Genomic DNA, 16530 nt, shown 5'->3' on the forward strand with positions numbered 1-16530 from the left:
GACTTTTAAGAAAGCTTTTATTACTTCAGGATAAATAACTGTGGGTGAGCTTTGCCGTTTACATGAATTATAATAATTTGTGATGTTACAAGCTTCTCTACACAAGCAGCATCCAGAATTAAGTACAGTTACCTTTCTGCATCTCATAATACATTAGGAAAAGTGAGTCGAAAAAGACTCACCTTTTACAACAAGAAATAATTGCCAACCTGTGTTAAACTACACCACCAGAACATGAAAGATCAGCAAAATCCAGAATATGAAAATATCTACAGGTCAAAAGGTGCAGTTTCTTCAACAAATAAATTGCACAAAGGGGAAAAAGGGCAGAATAAGAGGTTTTAAGCAATATATTAACCAAATGCCATGTGTATTCCTTATTTGCATCAGGATTAGAATAACCAAATATACAAAATTTTTTTCAACATCATCAGGGAGACTTGCACACTGAATATTTGATGGTATAAAGGAACTAATGTTAGTTATTTAAGATGTGATAATGTGGTGTGTTTCTAAGAAAAGTCATTTGTTAGAAATGCATACCGAAATATTTACAGATGAAATTACACTACGCCTAAAATTCATTTCAGATCATTCACGGGTGGTAGCAGAAGGAAATGGGTGAGGGTGGGGCTTGGTCATGGATTAATAATGTGTTAATTGTTGAACCCTTAAGTATATAAGGGTTCAGTATATTTTTCTACTTTGTATATGTTTAAATTTTATAATGAAAAGTTAAAACCAGTAAAAAAGAGAAGCAAGAGAGGAAGAGAAAAAGGGATGGAACTCATCAAAAGAGGACTGCTTTACGAAGAGACACATATGGCACCCGAAAGTGACAGGGAGTCAGAAATGTGAGTCTAAAAGAGCCAACCGTGAGTTCAGCCTGCACTAACACCACAAACATAGTGACATCCTAATACTTATCTACCTTTGGAAAATAAGATTTTTTCACTATTATAAAAATAAAATATTATGTAACTAGAGAGAGATACAATTGCAAATTCAGATGATAACATCATGAAAACGAAGTCCCCCTCCAACTGTACTCCTAGTTTCTTGTCCACCTATCTAGGACTTTTATATAGTTTTAATATTATATATATATACATATAACTGGCATATATATGGATATAGCATGTATACATGTGCCACATATATATATTATTATATATATAAGTAGCATATCAGTTCAGTTCAATTCAGTCGCTCAGTCGTGTCCAACTCTTTGCGACCCCATGAATCGCAGCACGCCAGGCCTCCCTGTCCATCACCATCTCCCAAAGTTCACTCAAACTCATGTCCATCGAGTCGGTGATGCCATCCAGCCATCTCATCCTCTGTCGTCCCCTTCTCCTCCTGCCCCCAATACCTCCCAGCATTAGTCTTTTCCAATAAGTCAACTCTTCACATGAGGTGGCCAAAGTACTGGAGTTTCAGCTTTAGCATCATTCCTTCCAAAGAACACCCAGGGCTGATCTCCTTTAGAATGGACTGGTTGGATCTCCTTGCAGTCCAAGGGACTCTCAAGAGTCTTCTCCAGCACCACAGTTCAAAAGCATCAATTCTTCGGCATTCAGCTTTCTTCACAGTCCAACTCTCACATCCATACATGACCACTGGAAAAACCATAGCCTTGACTAGACGGACCTTTGTTGGCAAAGTAATGTCTCTGCTTTTGAATATGCTATCTAGGTTGGTCATAACTTTCCTTCCAAGGAGTAAGCGTCTTTTAATTTCATGGCTGCAATCAAGTGATTCTGGAGCCCAAAAAATAAAGTCTGACACCGTTTCCACTGTTTCCCCATCTATTTCCCATGTGATGGGACCAGATGCCATGATCTTAGTTTTCTGAATGTTGAGCTTTAAGCCAACTTTTTCACTCTCCTCTTTCACTTTCATCAAGAGGGTTTTTAGTTCCTCTATGTATGTGTCTATATATGGATGTGCTCACTTGTGTCCAACTCTTTGCAAACCCATGGACTATAGACCTCTAGGCTGCTGTGTCTATAGAATTTTCCAGGCAAGAATACTTGAGTGGGTTGCCATTTCCTTCTCCAAGGGATGTTCCCAACCCAGGATTGAACCTGAGTCTTTTACATCTCCTACACTGGCAGGCAGGTTTTTTACTACCAGAGCCACCTGGGAAGCCACCCGTATATATATATATATATTTTTTTTTTTTTAAATGCAAATGGGAGCACACTGTAAATACTGCTTCATACCTTGGTTTATTCATTGCACAGTCTTTTAGAAATCTTTATGTGTGAGCACATAAAACTCAATGCTATTTGTTTTAAAACAAATTGTTTACTTTAAACATACAGGAAAGCTGTTCAACGATAACAGAGAATTCTCATATATCCTATATGGGTTATATGGAAACTATATACCCAGTTTCCCTGATTATTACACCATATCACATATGTAGGGAGGAAAGGAGGAAGGAAAAACAAATTGATTTCTGGCAATTGGGAAAGGGTCATGTCTTGTCTTGTCGCTGCCCTTTAAAAGTCCCCAGCATCGCAGGACACCAGGTAGAGGCCTTGCTTATGGATATTCTTCAATATTATTCATGGGTTCCAGGTTAGTCAGTTTCCAGGCAGAAATCAACATTTAAAAATTCTTTCCTAGAGCAAGCCCAAAACGTTACCATCAATCAGCCTAAGTGTATCTTGGACATCTAAGTGTCAAGCTCAGAGCCAACACATCCAAAATAGCAGCACCTCCCTTCTAACTCTCCCTGTAGGGCCCGAATGGCTGGCCCCCTGCATGGGGCCTGGAACTTTCCCAGACACTTTGGTTCTGCTCTGCTCAGGGTACCTCCTGCCACAGAGCTAATGGATTTATTGTCACTCAAGTGTCAATAAATGGTGAAGTGAAGTGGAAAGTGTCAGTCGTTCAGCGGTGTCCAACTCTTTGTGATGGCATGCACTGTAGCCCCAGGCTCCTCTGTCCATGGAATTCTCCAGGCAAGAATACTGGAGTGGGTAGCCATCCCCTTCTCCAGCAGATCTTCTCAACTAGGGAACGAACCTGCACTGCAGGCAGATTCTTTGCCATCTGAGCCACCAGCGAGGCCCTAATAAATGGTAACTGACATTATATCCAATATAAAGTATGTGCATTTTGAAGGAATAAAAACTCTTATCCAAAAGGCATGAATCTCTAGAAGTTTAACTCAGCCATCATGATTCAGGAGAGCTGGGGAGACACACACACACAAAACAGGTCTCAGCACACCCTCCCTGTCACATCACATACACAAGACTGTCTCACTTAAACCAAGAAAGCCCTGGGCAGAGGAACAAACCCAGTTCCTTGGAGGGGCTAGAATGTCACACTCCATGAAAGACTGTAAACTGCTTATTTACATATCACATAAGATGAGCTCCATGTAGCTAGAGCCAAAGGGCCTTAGTAATATAGAAAACTCAAACTGTTCATTCTGGACGTTAAAATATACAGAGAACAAAAATGCCTGACTCCACAAAAGACACCGTCTGAAACGTGTTTCCTGTCACAGCCACCTGCCTTTTCATAAGGGTTCTGGGTTCTGTCTCATTAAACAGAAGAGTTGATTCAGTTGGGTCCATCTAATTATTCTTATTAAAATATGTAACCATAATATTTTAATTGTAAATTAAAGCTGCATGCATGAATGAATCTGAATTCATTTTAATTTTACAATGGCCCAGTGCCAAGGCCTTTTTATGGGGAAGATCCATCAGCACGGATACTGCACTCGTGGGAATTCAAACCAATGTGCAAATGGAACATGTTTAACTAACAAGGGAGCCTCTCCCTCCCTGCTTTCCTCTCTCTAGATTTATTGCAGTAATAAAGCTATTTTAACGAGAGAGTGCAATTGACTCCCCACCCCCCCACCCCCGATCTTTAAAAGAAAAATTTACCAAACTTCTAGGCTGGCACTACCAGTTAGGTGGAACCAAGATGTCAGTCCGGGGCCATCTGCATCTTAAACTTTCTTTTTTTTGCCACACTGCATGGCTTGTGGGATCTTAGTTCCTCAACCAGGGATCGAACCCAGGCCCTAGCAATGAAAGCATGGAGTTCAAACCACTGGACTGCCAGGAGTTCCCCAGTGTGCATCTTGAACAAGAATGGTAACTAGGTCTCGATTCATGTGCCAACCTCATGATTAATTAGCAACGGCTGCTGTGGGCACTGAGTGCAAAGTGCTTATACACACACTGCCCCCTGGGTCCGGATTCTAGAATAATTAGGGATACTGCATTCAGCCCTCACATACCCAGTTGTGGGGAAATCGAATTCTTTTCCACTAAACAGCCACCAGCCACTAGAATATTTAAAGTCTCCACCAAAACCTCCTCCACTGCTAACTGGCACTGACTCCAGGGTGCTGCTGGGTAGGTGCTGATATAAAAAATACCTTGATAACTGAGGCTTGAGGAAAGCCTCTTCTTGATTTATAAGCTGAGGCCTGAAAAATAAGGAGGAGTCAGTCAGCCAAGGTGGTGTGAAAGCAGTGGGAAAAACATTTATGAGAGCCAGGAGCCCAGGGCTAGCAGAGCAATAAAGTCCCTGAAATAAGGAGTGAGATGGGTGCTGGGTGGAGGAAGGGTGGGAGACGAGCCTGGGGAAAGAAGCAGGGTAAGATCACCTGGAGCCTTAGAAACCACACTGAGGAATCTGCACTTTGTTCTAAGAGCAACGTGTTAGAAGCCAGGAAGTCACTCTGACCACATGCAGAAAATGAACTGATATGTGACGAACATGAATGTGCTATGGCACATTGAGTATCTCGCTTTGCTATGCTGGTTTCTTGCTAACAGAGGCCAAAGTAAATTTCTAGACATTATACCTCTTTCTCCTTATCAGTATTTTCCTTTTCAGTTGAAGGACTTTCCAGTTTAAAATTCTTTAACGTTATACAGCTGCATTAACACTCTGTGTGTGCAACGTGCTCAGTCATGTCCAACCCTTTGGAACCCATGGACTGTAGCTCACCAGGCTTCTCTGGCCATGGGATTCTCCAGGCAAGAATACTGGAGTGGGTTGCATTTCCTTCTCCAGGGAATCTTCCCGACCCAGGGATTGAACACAGGTCTCCTGCATTACAAGTGGTCTCTTTACTGACTGAGCCACCAGAGAAACATTAATGTTATATAACCTTAATGTTAGAATATTACATAATTATTTATAATAAAGGACTTTCACAAGGTCAATAAAATGCTTTCTTTATGTAGTTGGTTAAAATTTGTGTCTAGTTTTATGAATTGAAATGAACTAAAAATTAACATCAAGCAATTAAACCAGCCAAGTCAAAAAGAAAAAGAAACGCTTCTTCTAACTGGAAAAAAAGTCTCTGTTGCTTTCATGGGGAGCTTTCCCCACCAAGAGAACAATTTTTAAAATGTGCCTTTGGAATAATGCTGGCTGTCAGGACAGCCCTGCTCCCTTGGCATAGCCTGCCCAGGGCTCAGGCCGATACAGGTGTGTAGTGAAGCATTCAGCTTACCTGAAGGGAGGTCTGGCCTCTGCCTCTGACTACTGGGAGGTGATCTCTAGGGCCCCAGAATGTCCTGACTGACAAGAGTATCTTTGTTTGTCTGGGCTTTGACCACAGGACAGTCTAACAGTGTGAATAGGTTGGAGGCTTAAGGTCACACTGTATGAGCTACGACCTCTGGAGGAACTGGAGATTAAAGGCCTGATCCCAGGAGGAGTGGACACTAAAGACTGACCATGCAGGCAGGATGTTGTTGTTGTTCAGTTGCTAAGTCGTGTCTGACTCTGGGGCCCCATGGACTGTAGCATGCCAGGCCTTCCTGTCCTCCACTATCTTCCGGAGTTTGTGCAAGTTCATGTCCATTAAGTCAGTGATACTATCTAACCATCTCATCCTCTGCCGCCCTCTTCTTCTCCTGCCTTCAATCTTTCCCAGCATCAGGGTCTTTTCCAATGAGTTGGCTCTTCGAATCGGGTGGCCAAAGTATTGGAGCTTCAGCATCAGTCCTTCTAAGGAATATTCGGGGTTGATCTCTTTTAGGACTGAGATCAATATCTGAATATCCTGGTTTGATCTCCTTGCAGTCCAAGGGACTCTCGAGAGTCCTCTCCAGCAGGCAGGATGAGCCTCAGAGAAATCTCTGGACACCAAAGGCTCTGGGGAGCTTCTCTTAGGCATTATCATACAGAGGAGAACTACTATCACACCCAGTAGCTCTGCATTTGGGCCCTTCCTCAGGCTGACCCTCTGCACCTCTCTCTTCAGCTGATCCTAACTGGTATCCTTGCTCTGTAATAAACTATAACCGTGAATGTAACTGCTCTCAGTGAGTTCTGTGAGTCTTTCTTGTGAATAATCAAAACTGAAGCTGGTCTGGGGAACCCCTAAACTTGAAATCACTACTGGAAGTAACAGCAGTGTGAGGACTTGCAGTTTGGCCAGCTTCATGGAGAAGGTATTTCCTGAAGCAAGCAGCTTGGTCCCAGTACTGTTTAATATAAGGACAAGGAAAAAGCATCCCTGATCATGGTACTGTGTGGAGCTCACTCTGTGAGGATGTTAGGGAGACTGACTGGAAAGGGATACAAGGTACCTTCTGGGGTTCTGGAAGCATCCACACCTTGATCTGAGTGGTGGTTACACAGTTGTACACATAAGTGAAAACCTACTGAGCTGCATACATAAGATAAGGGCACTGTATGCATTTACTGCAGTTTACATGTGTTATACCAATTTTTAAAAACTAAAAAACAAAAACACTGCCTTTGAAAATGGGGTGGGGGGCGGCCTGGACTACAAGTGTGGAAGTGGGCTGGACTACTGAAGAGACCCTGAACTCAAACACGGGGCTGAAAGAAAGAATGAGAGCTCCAGCAAAGAAGTTTTCTGGAAGAATTTTCTGAAATGGATTGTTTAGGGTTTTACATTTGGGCAAAGCAAACTAAGGACCATGCAGCCATGTTTGACTGTGTCTGCAACTATGTGCGTTACACGGAACTGTTGTGTGTACACAAGTGACTGAACCTGAAAGGTCCAACGAAACTCCTGAGTTTCATTCAGCTCACCTAGAAACGACATGTGTACTACCACAATCATCAGGGCAGACAAACAGGTTCTTCCGAGGGAGACCGCTCAACCCAGGGCTGGTGTGCTGGTCATCCTACCCATCTTCCAGCCAGATAGCAACTCAGCAAGCTGGGGTCGGAAGCCTGGGAGGCCAGGCTGGGATGGGGAAGGGGCAGCCTTCCTCAAATTATGTGAAACCAACCCCAGAGATCTAAGAGGCAACAAGCAGACAAAACTGAAACTAGTGGCAGACAGTTACCCTGGGTGGTTACCAAAGGTGGGGGAATTCAGAATTAAGTAATGGAGCAGAAAACCTGAGACAGCAGGCCAAAGGGAGACTGTTCAAAGCAAAGTGGGGAGCAGAGCCTGGAAGAATTCTGAGTCATGGTAAACGACACTTTCAGAAGCAGTGGATGGGAGTGAGCAGAGAGAAGGCGCAGCCATTGGAACCAAAGAATAAGGGCCAAGATGGCTGCAGCGGTGCTGGGGAGAGACTGTGGGAGCAGGAAGACGAATGCTTTGCTCTTTCCTTAGCCCCTTCTATGGTGCCCTACGGTGGCTTAACTTTCCTCTACAGATTTACGGTTAGAGAACGAAGATCCAACCTCAAGGGAGGCAAAGCACATGAAGTCTTTATTTTCTGATTTCTTAAGACATACCTCTTTCTGCTGTTCTGGAAACATCTTCAACACAGAACACGATCAATCTGAAAAATAAGATACAACACTTGGTGATTTGGAACCTCCATACAGGAGTAGATAGGCCCCTCAGGGCCTCCCGCCCAAACTCTCACTGAGAACCTGCCCTCTGGGTCTCTAAAAAGTGTACCTGTGCTCCTCCCAGACCCCAAACTCTGCAGACTCCACCAGCATGAAGATCGGTCCACCTGGGGATTGGGCGTTTGGGACATGGCAAGACCAAGGCAGCTGGATGATGGCAGGCCTTCGAACTGAAGATGAGGCAGAGTCAGGCCAGAGTCAAAATCTTGGGAAAATCAGAAGGGGCTGGAGATGTCAGGGAGCAGAGGGGCCATGAGGCACAGCAGGGCATGCTGGTTAGCACTGAGATGGAGAGAATGAAAAAGATACCCAGAGATCCACCACTGAGAATGGCCCTGACAGTTTCACTATCAACCCTGTATCACTATCAACAGCCCATTCCTTTGACATTTAAACTACTCTGAGTTCAGATAAGAGATGGTGTGGCCTCAAGAAGGACAAAGGTTGGAACCTTGACTCTGACCCACAGTCAATGCAGGCAGCCTATCAGCTGATTCCAGACCTTTCATGTCCCTAGGATTGTCTATTGTTCCTTAAACCCTCATTTATTACAACAGCTCATTTGAGTTAACACCTACTCCTTGCCCCTTCCCGCACATCCCCCCCAAAAAATTAAATCCCCCGACTATAGACATGCACGTGCACTTTACAAAGGAAAGATGGCTATGACTGCAAAGTCAGAATCTGCCTTTATTCTGATAAAGTACATCTGACCTCATTTTTCCAAATGATTATCATCCACAAGTATTTCCTGAATCTCTAAAAACGTCCCTGGAACCCTAGGGAATACGAGGAAGCAAGAACACCAGCTCTGGCCTCCAGTCCCACGTGGTGCTGGGGAGGAGAGAACCCAGAGCAGACAGAGGAAAGAGCTCCTGCAGGAGGAGAGCAAACCTAAATAGGGAGGTGGGGGAATGTCACCTGGGAAAGTTTTACTGAGAAAGTACTTAAGCTGAGGCCTAAACAGTGGTGTGATTTAGCCCAGAAGGTAACAGGAAAAAGGCATTTTAAGCAGAGGGACTGGGATGAGCAAAGGGGCAGAGGCTGGAAGGAGGAGCAGCTCAAAGAGTTTTGGTTATTGAAGGAATCTCTGCATCACCTGAGAAGTAGGCCATGGGTTGCATCCATCTGGGGATTTGGCTGAAACAATGATTGGGCGGGTTCTTGACCCCTTCCAGATCCTCCTGCCAAGTCCCACTCCTCTTCCAAGATGCTGCCCAGAAAAAACCTACCAGCTCTTGCCCCAGCTCTTGGCCCCTATTACACAGTGAATTACGCGATTCCCTGCTGGCATTAACCTCACTTGCATCACAACCTTTGTATATTCTCTGTCTCCCCAACTGGCTGAATTTCTCCAACAAAGCATTCTGTGTTTCCTTGTGTAAACTTCACAACCATCCTGTGGAAGAGATTTAAATGTCCTTACTTTACAGGGCTTCCCTGGTGGCTCAGACAGTAAAGAATCTGCCTGCAATGAAGGAGACCTGGGTTGGGAAGATTCCCCTGGAGAGGGAAATCGCAATCCACTTCAGAATTCTTGCCTGGAGAATTCCATGGACAGAGGAGTCTGGTGGGCTACAGTCCATGAGGTCACATAGAGCTGGACATGGATGAGCGACTAAGCACACACTTTACAAGTAAGAAAACAGAAGAAGGGTTAAGTTGCCCCAGGTCACAAAGGAAGGGAGAGAGGGCAAGTCCACTTCCCAACCCCTGTCTTCTCATTGCCCAAGGCTGCCTTCATAACTGTGTGATATAGACAAATGGTTCAAAGTTTGGGTCTTAATTTAATTCTCTCCAAAGGGCTTGAGTTTTCCAACTTCTCCTAGCCAAGGCAGAGGGACTCTGCAATTCCCATGGGGCATTGGCTACCCTGAGATGCTAAAGACTAAGTCAAACTGTCAAAATAGGAAGCTAAGTAGTTTAAACCTGTCCCAAAACATCACAGAGAACACATGGTCAAGCTTTAATATTTTAAAACTGGATAGTGGGATAGGGGTGTGGTTAGGGGGCAAAGAGCTTTATTTTCCACTGATACACTTCCATATTGTTTGAATTTTTCCAAATTTTACACTTTATGAAGTAATAGTCATTTAAAAATAAACACCATAATTCTATCAGAAGTGTTAAAAAAAAGAGATGACAGGCCCAACATGGAGCTACTTGTGCTCAAACCAAGACTTAATTCCTTACTAGTCTACCATTACAAGGCTGGTGCTAGTGGTAAAAAACCCGAGGCACAGAAGACTAGGGTTTGATCCCTGGGTCGGGAAGATCCCCTGAAGGAGTAAATGGCAACCCACTCCAGTATTCTTGCCTGGAGAATCCTATGGACAGAGGAGCCTGGTGCGGTACAGTCCATAGGGTTGAAAAGAGTCTGAAACGACTGAAGAGACTCAGCACGCACTGCCGTTACAACCTTTCCCAAGAGTGCAATCCTAATCAGTGTGGAATTTTCTAGTCAGCACCAATGAGGTCGCTCTTTCGATCCCCCAAAGGAAGATGAGGTAATCCCCGTCTGTCCCCCCAGGGAGGTTACCTAAACCAGAAATAATCCTTTTGTTTGTTTATGGCTTCTTTGTCTTGCCTTTGAAAACCTCTCCCTCTCTGCAAGCCTCTGGAGCTCCTCTCTGCTTGCTAGGTGGAATGCTGACAGATTCATGAGTCGTTCAATATGCAAATTAGATCCGTAAAATGTATCAATACTTGGTTGCATTTTTGTTATTCTACAGAAGAAATAATGATTCAAACACAAATTATAGAAGTTTTTACTTCATGTTAAATAAATAGCAGATTCAAATGTAGGAAGAGATGCTACCTTTACAACACATGACACACCAATAAAGTGGGGGGAAAAAAGAAAATTATATACTTTTAAAAAGAAAATAAAATAATGTGTTTGATTACTTTTCTTATTCCTCCTTTGTGGGGGGGAGGGGGGAATAGCTCAGTTAATTTCACTTTCTGTGTTTGTTTCATTTCCTCCTACAATGTTCAGCAAGCTTTCTATTCAAAAAAAAAAAATCACTGACTTCTTATTTTCATCTATTTAAGGATATACCATCAGTGGGGTTATTTAAAATTCAAGGTTTAATTCAGTGCCAGTTTTCCCCAGAGCAACTCTTGTTGGCACCTATGTCCTTTGCAGGTCTGCAGTGGGGACTGCAGGTGGGGATAGGAGTGGAGGGCACAGTCCTTCCTTCCTCCGGGGGAAGTTCTTGGCCAAGGTCTTGCTGCAGGGGGTGGCTCTACAGGTACCCTGTTTCCTATCACCTGGGGGGCCCTCCTCAGACACAGAAAACAGCCTCAGGGATGGGCATCGGACTCCAGAGAAGCCCATCCCTAGGGTAGCCAGGTGCCAGAGGCGTGGCCTGGCGTGGAAAGCAGGGAGGGCTGGCACCGGCTTCCTCTCTGCATCTGAAGTAGGAAACACCAAGACTTGGCAGCTCTCTGGGTCCTGAAGCTAGGAAATGATGGTGCAAAAATGGAAAGATAACAGTGCTTTAACTGGAGTTCTGCAGACCAGAGCTTATACTTAAACAGAAGTCGTGAGGTAGATAAAAGATCTCTTGAGATATTAAAGAAACTGGCCACCAGAAAAGCTGGGTTGCAGAAGCCAACTTCAGCTGCTGATGTGCACACGGCTGCCTGCACCGGCACCATAACTCAGAGGTCTTACTTCCCCAGGGGCTTAAGTGCCCAGGGTCTCCGGTTCCCACAACAGCATCCTTATGATAAACAACCTCTTGCTTGAGCTTGAGGGAGATAGCAATTCATGTAACCAAAAGAGCTCAACAAAAAAGAAAAAAGAGCTGCACCAAAACATGAGAATGGACAGAAGTGGGGCGTCCATGCACTTTTGAGGAGGGCCAGCAAGGTGTGCAGAACCATCCGTAAAACAGATGCACGTTGCTCTTCCTCAGTCTGATCTTAGAGCTTTATAAAGGCAAAACTCAAATGGAAAAATAAGATGAAATATGAAATTCAGTTAAAGACAAAAATTATCATTTTTTTGTCTGGAAAGACAAAATTACCATTAAATTTTCCCAGCATTTATCACGCAAATACTCACAAATATATTAAAGAGGGTGGCTGTTTTTCCGTCGCTAAGTCATGTCTGACTCTTTGCGACCCCATGGACTGCAGCATGCTAGGCTTCCCTGTCCTTCACCATCTCCCAGAGCTTACTCAAACTCATGCCCATTGAGTTGGTGATGCCATCCAACCATCTCATCCTCTGTCACCCCCTTATCCTTCTGCCCTCAATCTTTCCCAGCATCAGAGTCTTTTCTAATGAGTCTAAAGAGAATGAGCAGTCTAAAAAAATTACTGGTTCATAATACATAAAATAATGAAACACTTAATTGCTAATCTCTAAGACATAATCTCTACAATGGGTTCCAATTATGGTCATAAGTATGACACTAGGGCAAACGTAGGGTCTGAAATCCAGAAACAAGAAAAAAAATATATATATACATATAATATTTTAGCCTCACAACTATTTTGGAGGCCTTTAGGATAAGTGCTACCTTTGACTTACGGATGCTCCAGACACAAGCATGTGCGTGACCTCTCCTTCCCTTCATACACATGCTAAGGAGAGTCACTGAGGGATAGCAAAATACAACCAGGATAAACAGAGTTCAAGGGGGAAAGTCATAAAAAGCAGATGAAGGAGAGAGGAGGTGACCACTAGAGCAGACAAGCAGGCAATACTGGACTTCCTAACTTGTGCTGTGACATCCTCTCTCTTCAAAACAACCCTAACTTCCCAGATCAAATCCGAAAATATTTTTCACACTTCCCGAACAGTCTCCTTCCTCTTTAATGCTACTAAGTTTCTCCTAATTAGTGATTCATCTGGTCTACTCATTTTCCCCTTGTAGAAAAAGCTGATAAATCTCAGAAGTTGGGGGAGGCGTATTAGTAATTTAAATATTTAATGTGAGTTAGTCCAGTTGGATTGCATTTCTATTAACCAAAAGCGATCAGACTTCACCTACTCACTCCCATCCCCCACAGCACAAAACCATGCGCTCTTGGTTATATGGAGCTCTTTCCAGGCTGATGTATCCCCTCAGCGCCCTGCCACAGGACCATGAAAGACCTAGGCACACAGCCTCCTGAAGAAGAATAGAAAATGCCCTGCTCTTTTCTCCTGTCAACAATTGGAGAGGCATTTTTTCAACTCTCCACTCACTCTACCCCTTCACTTGATAACAGGACTTCCCATCAAAATACTACCTGATGGGTAGCATCAAAAGAAAAAATATCTGGCAGTCCAGTGGCTAAGACTCTGCACTCCCCAATGCAGGGGACCTGGGATCCTTTGTGCTGCAACTGAGACCTAGCACAGGCAAATAAATAAATACGTTTTTTAAAAAAAGAATAAAATGCCTAGGATTAAATGTATCAAAAGTGCAAAACGTAGTCTGAAAACTCAACACACTATTCAAAGAAATTAAAGATCTAAATAAATGGAAAAACATCCCATGTTCATGGATTGGAAAACTTCAATTGTTAATATGTCAATTCTCCCCCAAACTATTTGACAAATTCATACAATCTATATAGGAATCCCAGATGAATTCTTGGTAAAAACTGACAAAGCAATTCTAAAATTCCTATCTAATTGCAAGGAACCCAGAACAGCCAAAACAACCCTGAAAAAGAAGAAAAAAGTAAGAGGACTCTTACGTCCTGATTTCAAAACTTGTTACAAAGCAATAGTACTCAAGACAGTGTGGGACTGGCACAAGGATAAACAAATAGATCCACGGAATAGAACTGAGAGTCCAGAAATAAACCCATACCTCTATGATCAACTGATTACATCAAGGGTGCTAAAACCATTCAATGGGGAAAGAACAGTCTTTTTCATAAATACTCCTGGGACAAGAGGCTAGCCAAGAATTAAGTTGGACCCCTACATTATGCTATATATAAAAGCTAATTCAAAATGGACCAAAGACCCAAGTGTTAAGAGCAAAAACTATGAACTTTTAGATGAAAACAGGTAAATATCTTCATGGCCTCAGATTTAGCAAAGGATTCTTAGATATAATACCAAAAGTATGAGCAACAAAAGAAAAAAACAGACTTCATGAAAATTAAAGTTTTGTGCTTCAAAGGATACCATCAAGAAAGTGAAAGTCAAAGCACAGAATGAAAAAATATCTGCACGTCATTTATCTGATAAGGAACTTGTATTCAGAATATATAAAGAACTCTTACAACTCAGTAATAAAAAGACTTAAGGATCTAAAGTAAAACAGGCACAGTATAAATGAAATTTTCTAAGAGAATAGAATTTATATGTTCTCACCAAAAAATAAAAGGTAAATAAGTGAGATGATGGGTGTGTTAATTAACTCAATGGGGGAATCCTTTCACAATGTATACATATACCACTGTACTGTACATTTTAAAAATTTGTCAACTGTACCTCAATAAAGCTGTAAAATAAATACTAAAAAGACTTACTTTAAAAATGGGCAAAGGATCCTTAATAGACATTCCTCCAAGGAAGATATACAAATGGACAATAAACACATGAAAAGATGCTAGATGCCATTAATCACTGGGGAAAGCAAATCAAAACCACAGTGAGATACCACTTCATTTCCATTAGGCTGGCTAGAATAAAAAAGTCAGATAATAACAAATGTTGGCAAGAATGTGGAGAAATTGAAACTGTCATATATTGCTGGTGGAAATATAAAATGGTACAGCCCCTTAGGAAAACACTCGTATTTTCTCAAACAATTAAACAGAGTTACCATTTGACCCAGCAATTGCGTTTTAGGTATATACTTAAAAGAAAAATGACACAAATGTCCACAAAGAAACTGGTATATAAATATCAGCATTATTCATAACAGTGAAAAAGTGTAAACAACCCAAATGTCCAGTAATGGACAAATGGGTAAACAAAGTGTGGTATATCTATATAACAGAATATTATCTGACAATAAAAAAGAATGAAATACTGACACAAGCTACAACAGAAATAAATCTTGAAAACATCATAGTAAGTGAAAAGAAGCCAGTCACAAAAGTGCACATATTATGCAACTTCCACTCACGTGAAAATCCAGAATAGAGAACTTTATAAAGACAGAAAAGAGATTTGGGGTTGCTTAAGGCTTGGGGCGGGGGACAGTGGGTGAAAGAATGGAGATGGGGGTTACAAAGGGTGATACCTAAAGGACAATGAAATGAAGTAATGAAAATATTCTAAAATTGACTGTGGTGATGGCTGCACCTATCTATGAAGACACTAAAAACCACTGAATTGTATATTTTAATTGGGAAACTGTACAGTATGCAGATATCACGGCAAAGCTATTATAAAAAAACAGTAGAGTACTATCTAAAACCCTTCATTCACACCTCTAGTGTCAATCATCCTGCAAACCACATCTGCCAAGAGAAAGACCCTCCAGGCACCATCTCTCCCAGCCCTTGTGGTTTCCTCATCCCTACCTGGTTCTGACCCCCTCCCACCTTTGCCATCTCTTCTTCTAACCCTGTCTTCCACCATGCCCCAGGAACCCTCAATCCCAAGCCAGCAAATGTCTCACACTTGCATTATCTCAGCAGCTTTAGCTGAGCTTAGTCCTGGCTTCTCCACTCTCTTCTTCCCTGTAACCCTCCCAGGTTGAGGCTGCTCGTGTCCTCAGCACTCCCATTTCTCAAGATGAGGCGAAACCAAATTTCCATGGTCATTGTCATCTCCAGATAATAACTACCAAGAAGCACCCAGAACCTAGGCATAGGATCCAACTCCCTTCTCCTCACCTCCCAGCATCAGTTCCTTCTCCCCAGACTCCTGATCCTCATCTCTCCATTTTTAGAGGCCTCCTCTGTGTGTTTCCCGCCACTTTTTCCTGATCCCTCCAAGGAGGACCTCATTCACAGTATGACCTAATGGTCCCTGGTCTCACCCTATTAGCCTGTTCCTCTTCATTCCTGTAACCTAATCCTTTGTTTATCAGTAATTTATCAATCATGTGGCCACATCCCAACCAGGAACTGCTCTTTGAAACAGAACACTAAAAGCCTCCTCTGACCACCACAGCCAACCCTTCCTTTTCTCACTTTCTCACTGTCATACAATTTGCTCTTCCACTTGAATGGAAAGCCACCAGAAGCTTTGATCCTACCCTCTTATTCCTGCTCCGGACTTCACTTCCTCACCATTCAAGTTTTCTCCCCTCCAACATCCTTATTTCCTGTTCCATTGACACACAGCCCCTTTTATCTGGCAGTCCCCCAAACACGGATCAACATAGCCTCTGTCTCCTCCACTTCTCTCTTGTCCTGTTCACTATCGAAGAAAAATCCAGTCATTTCTGTGACAGGCTCCATCTCCAGGTTCTGAGTTCCAGCCTAGGTGGGATCCTCCAGGGTTCAGGAGTCCCTCCGCTCATCCAGCAGCTTCAGACCATTATATCTCATCCAGCAGCCTCCTCCTCCTGGTCTACTCCTATGTCATCTAATAACTGTACCTCCCACTTCATCAAATAGTAAGACCATCAGGTTTATACTTTTCATATTGGTCCTCTGCTACCTTGAAATCTACCCATACATTCACCCACTTCTCTTAGTCTCAAAAAAAAAAACATAAAACTCTTCCCTGTCTTCATGATATTATCTTCCCTACCTTCTTCAATACGTTAGTCCATC

General features: G+C 42.8%; 1 protein-coding gene across 1 annotated transcript in view; it reads right to left on the minus strand.

Annotated features, from left to right (window-relative positions):
• SNX10 (sorting nexin 10) overlaps positions 1-16530 on the minus strand; it is a 66503-nt gene that overhangs the window by 22592 nt on the left and 27381 nt on the right. The window contains exon 2 of the mRNA XM_040259741.1: positions 7720-7766. Within this exon, the coding sequence (XP_040115675.1) occupies positions 7720-7743 (24 nt within the window). The 5' untranslated portion in view covers positions 7744-7766. The remainder of the gene's footprint in view (positions 1-7719; positions 7767-16530) is intronic.

The sequence above is a fragment of the Oryx dammah genome, unplaced genomic scaffold, assembly GCF_014754425.2.
Source record: "Oryx dammah isolate SB20612 unplaced genomic scaffold, SCBI_Odam_1.1 HiC_scaffold_18, whole genome shotgun sequence".
NCBI classification, from domain to species: domain Eukaryota; kingdom Metazoa; phylum Chordata; class Mammalia; order Artiodactyla; family Bovidae; genus Oryx; species Oryx dammah.